The 5,000-nt window shown below is 43.3% G+C and overlaps 1 protein-coding gene across 1 annotated transcript in view; it reads left to right on the top strand.

Moving 5' to 3' along the window:
- ptprn2 (protein tyrosine phosphatase receptor type N2) overlaps nt 1-5,000 on the top strand; it is a gene marked incomplete at its 3' end in the record, with an annotated part of 208,250 nt that overhangs the window by 202,972 nt on the left and 278 nt on the right. The window contains exons 18-19 of the mRNA XM_079489306.1: nt 3,435-3,554; nt 4,518-4,684. Of these exons, the coding sequence (XP_079345432.1) occupies nt 3,435-3,554; nt 4,518-4,684 (287 nt within the window). The remainder of the gene's footprint in view (nt 1-3,434; nt 3,555-4,517; nt 4,685-5,000) is intronic.

The raw sequence follows: 5,000 nt of genomic DNA, 5'->3' as shown, positions 1-5,000 counted from the left end.
GCACTGAACGTATAGGCTACAATGTGTACCCACTGCACTGCACACAAAATGAAGTGGAAACTGAGCTACATTTCCTAACGATCTGTCCACTCCACTGTACCAAGAAATCAGAGACACATACTTCCCACAGATTGCAATCACCCACAGAGAGTACGAAAGCACGACTAATGAGCAAAAACTCCCATATCTGCTGGGCGAAGCACAACAATTTGCAAACACAACAGCAAGATTCGTGAGCTGCTGTGATAGGAGAACGTTATCAAATGTAACACAACCACCCTAAAGACTAAGCATTGTGTGTATTCCTGCACTAGCTGCATCGAGTGATCTCAGTACATAGAAATTACTTTATTGGAGATTCTGACTTTGATTGATTGTTCCACTTTTTGCTTTGGCATTGTAAACGTATGTTTCGTCATGCCAATAAAGTTGTGTCTAACCTCACCCTTTCCATCGTGCATGCTGGATAATACAGATGAATTCTGCTCTGTGGTAATTTAATTTGTGTATTATAAAACTGGTCATATTCAACTGTAATATTTATATATCATCTCTCTGTTGGGTGAAAACTATTATGTCCAAATCTGTAATTGTTACGACAAGCTCAAAGCACCTCGCTTTGCACCGCATTTCGAGCTGGTAGATCTGCTACTTTTGACACTGTAGTAGTATGATCTGCACTACAGCAAAGTAGGCAATATTTCATTTACCAAAAAAAAAAAAAAGATAAGATGTGTCTGCCCGATACAGCAACAACATATACAAGCGCTCATATTTGGACCTTTGCTGGCACAAATATCATGCCATATGATGGCATACCTGTATGCTATTTGCAGTCTTGTCCATGTGTGCAAATGTCACAGGAGACATTATGGACCATGCTGCCTGGTGTGGATGCACGCCTCCAATTACGCCTGGTTTGCCAAATGGTGCTCTTATGCATTAACAGGATAGTACTGCAGTAATTAGCAGGCCCATCGCCTCCATATGGTGGAGTAACTCTAGTAGCCGTGACCAGGAGGTGTAAATACTGTGTCGCCAGCTGGCCCAGCTCTCCTCGTCTGGGGTTGAATCCATAATGTTGGTTCTCATACTGTACACGAGTAGCAAACGTTATTGCTGCACTTTAAACCAATGTGGTGACCAGACCACTGCAAAATCCTGAATGTTATTCAGCTTTGAAGAGTGTATACAAATTGACCGTTCAATTTATTACTATTTCACATCACACTTTTAATTTGGTGATTTTGGTTGATACGCAAACCTCATTTTCAAAACTCCTGGTGTGTAAAACGGACCTGTTGCAGTGTATGACAAAGTCTGTTTAGATTTTACGCAGAAATGATCTCTGCTCGTGCACTGTTCCAATTATAAATACGGTAATTTTCTGGGCTCTGTTAGAGAAAACACTTGCAAAGGGTTAATCACTTGGTCACATGGTGGATTGAAAAATCGCAGCAAAGAAACAATTATTCTATTGTGGCATCATAATAGTGTGCTTGTTGAAATGATGTTTTTACTATGCCATTATGCCAAACACTATATTGTTCCAAAAATGCACCTTGATTAAGTGGATTAATTGATATCGGAATGAAGCCAGCACTGCTCGATACCTTTCATTTGTGAATTTAAAAGCGCCTCACTCCTCACACCAAAACGGTTGATAATTGTCTGCTAGCATTTTTATTTGGTTGTTTGTCTGCCTGCCAGTTTTTGTCCTAGGGAGGTGAAACATGCAGAGCCATTATCTGATGAAAAGAGTCATTCGGTTCATAAAGAAAAAGCAGAATCTCTTTCAATTAAACAGAAAAACAAATACTAGGGCATTAAAATTAGATTTAATTGACAAATGTCGGCCACAGCTAACACATTTGTGCTGTGGAATAAATTGTGGTCTTTCATTATCCTGGGGAAAAAAGGAAAGAAAGAAAGATAAAAATGAAACTCACTCTCTTTCCCCCATTAAAAGTAAACAAACAGGGGAAACTCTGGCAGTCACATGCAAATGACCTTACAGGAGGCAAATCTTCTGCTCTGGCCGACCTAATCCCCACTGGTCTCCGACAGCGAGAGCTCCAAAACGCAGCCTCTGTCTAATCCTCTGCCTTTACCCTGCACTCTTCATTCAACGCACGCACGCACGCACGCACGCACGCACGCACGCACGCACGCACGCACGCACGCACGCACGCACGCACGCACGCACGCACGCACGCACGCACGCACGCACGCACGCACGCACGCACGCACGCACGCACACACACACACACACTCACTACATCCTTCACTCCTCTTCTTCATATCCATCCCTACCTCTCTCTCTCTCTCTCTCTCTCTCTCTCTCTCTCTCCCGTCCCTGGCTATTAGCTCAACTCCTCTGAGGCTGCACTCCTCTCTCTCTCTCTCTCGTTCTTTCTTAGAGAAAAGCAAAAACCCAATCAGTGTGACTCTCTCCCAAGCAATGACTCAGGTCGTTTGACTCTTTCTCCTATTCATACTTTAATTACTGGAGTTTGTGTCTGTAAAATAGTAATCGTCGCCCATAAAAAAACATATGTTGTCAACCAAGCACCTATATATATATATATATATATATATATATACATGCTGTCAGGGAGAAACCACCTAAAAGGCGGTAAAACGACGTAAAAGGTGTTCAATAGCATTGATTTATATTAAAAAAAGAAAAAAGAAATGGAGTTAGGTGGTTTCCTCCCAACAGCAATAGGCCTATTTAAAAAGTGATGTACAGCATTTCAGTGGTGGATATACTGTACATATCTCACTTTGAAAAGTCACTCACTGTGACATTCTGACATCTACGCTACATGAAATTATTTTCTAGCTTCACCGAACGAAACTCACCCCCCCCCCACCCCCACCCACCACTTCAATACCGTATTACGGTGGAGTGACAATCAATCTAATCAAAGCCTGCCACAGTTGGCAGAGTTGGCATGCAACGTGTCGTCCGCTGGGCCGGATCACAGAAGCTTGCGATGACTTTATAGGTGAAAGCCGCTGTGTTTTCATAGCGCTCATAAAAGCCGTGTTTTCTTCCTCATTTCCCTAATGGCTGCCATGGGCCCCTTATCTTTCCCAAGGACGTATCAGATTGTGTGATAAGATGAGACAGAGCAAGGCGGTAGATCCAGGGATCTGGCTTATAGACGATGTGCCACGTGAACCCCCTGCCCCCACCTCGATCCACGTAAACCCACTCACCGTTTGTCTGGCGTGGGTGGGGATGTGACATTTATTCACACTCGTTCAAAGTGGCGGTAATATAATGTTAATGTGTGCAGTGCAGCGTCCCATTCGGCTGAGAATAGAATGACTCTGTGGCATTCTGTGAATGAATAGGAATGGCCTGCTGTCTCTGGGTATAATGATATGATTGACGGACCGTCTCTGGATGATCTTTCTGTGTGCAGATGGTGTGGGAGAGCGGCTGCGTTGTCATCGTGATGCTGACGCCGCTCTCTGAGAATGGCCTCAAACAGTGCCATCACTACTGGCCAGACGAGGGATCTGACGTCTACCACATCTATGAGGTACTGTAGAGTTTCCTTCTTCTTCTTTTTGATTGCTTGATTGGTCTTCACCAGGAATAGCAGATATACAAGCTCACTGTAGGTCAGCTATTTCTGCCCAATGTTGAACAATTCTGGTTGGGGTTCAAGTGATTGAATAAGGGAACAGGTATGCCTGCCACGTGATTATGAATCCCACCAACGTTGAATGGTGCATTTATATAGCGCCTTTATCCAAGGCGCTTTACAGAGATTGTGCATTACATTCACTTCATTGGTTCCTGAGCAGGCATAGTTTTACTGGGGTTAGGGTTATGGTTAGGTTTAGTTATAGTTCGTTTTAGGTTTCTGGTTGAAGAAGGACTTCAGTGTTTTGTACCGTACAATTGTACAGAACAAAGAATGTTTGCTTTCGCCATCTTTGTTGAAGAAGATTTAGGTTTAGGCATAGTTGCAAAAACTGTCAATCACAGCGACTACTGGCCAATCACAGCGGGGCTTTTCTAGAACTGCACACTAAAGCAAGCAATGTTGCAATTGAAACGCTTTGAATGTATCCGTTGTATAGTCATGATAACCCACTGCTATGCTAGCCTGTGGTTAGCAACATATGGGTGTTTCGTTAATTGTTAACAGTGTGTGGTGGTGAATCTTGTTGCTAATTACTGGCAATCATGTTCTGTAAGCAGTAATGCACTCAAGGATGTGATATATGGTATTATATCACAGCTATGGGCATTTAGACACGCTGCTTTGTGTTATATAATCACCATATACCACGGCCTCTCACGGCCGATCGAGTCTCCTATTGACCGATGACCCGGTTACAAGATTATTGGCTCAGGAATGCGACAAAAAACCTCCATGAATTCAAGGCTTCATGGGGTGCGTAATTGATAGAACATAAGTCCTTTTTTTGGGGTGAACTCCTCCATTTATATGGGCCTACATTTAAATCTGAACCATCACCTTGGAACTCTGCAGGTCAACCTAGTGTCGGAACACATCTGGTGTGAAGACTTCCTGGTTCGAAGCTTCTACCTGAAGAACCTGCAGACCAACGATACGCGCACCGTCACCCAGTTCCACTTCCTGTCCTGGATGGACCGCGGGATACCCGACTCAGCCAGAACCCTGCTGGACTTCCGCAGGTAAAGACAAAATGCTATGTAGAAAAAAAAGAAGTTACAGGAGTACCATTGGTACACTGGTATTATATCTTATGCCTTTTTGACATAATGTTTCCTCTCACCAGAAAATGCTATGTATTGGCTAGATGGGTCCTCCGGTAATGGAACGCAATGGACCTCAGGCCAGCTAGATATGGCTGTGCAATTTCTGGTTCTTTTCTCACTTTAGCTTCTCTGCCTTCTCTTCTTTTTTTTTTCTTTTTGCTATCTTAGGAAAGGTGGATAATCGTTGTTCTGGTTAACGTCTACATTTCTGCTCCATTTCTTTGATCCTAGA

Source organism: Electrona antarctica, assembly GCF_951216825.1.
Source record: "Electrona antarctica genome assembly, chromosome: 20".
Lineage (NCBI taxonomy): Eukaryota > Metazoa > Chordata > Actinopteri > Myctophiformes > Myctophidae > Electrona > Electrona antarctica.
The sequence above is the reverse complement of the archived record's forward strand: the minus strand, read 5'-3'. Positions and strand labels throughout refer to the sequence as shown.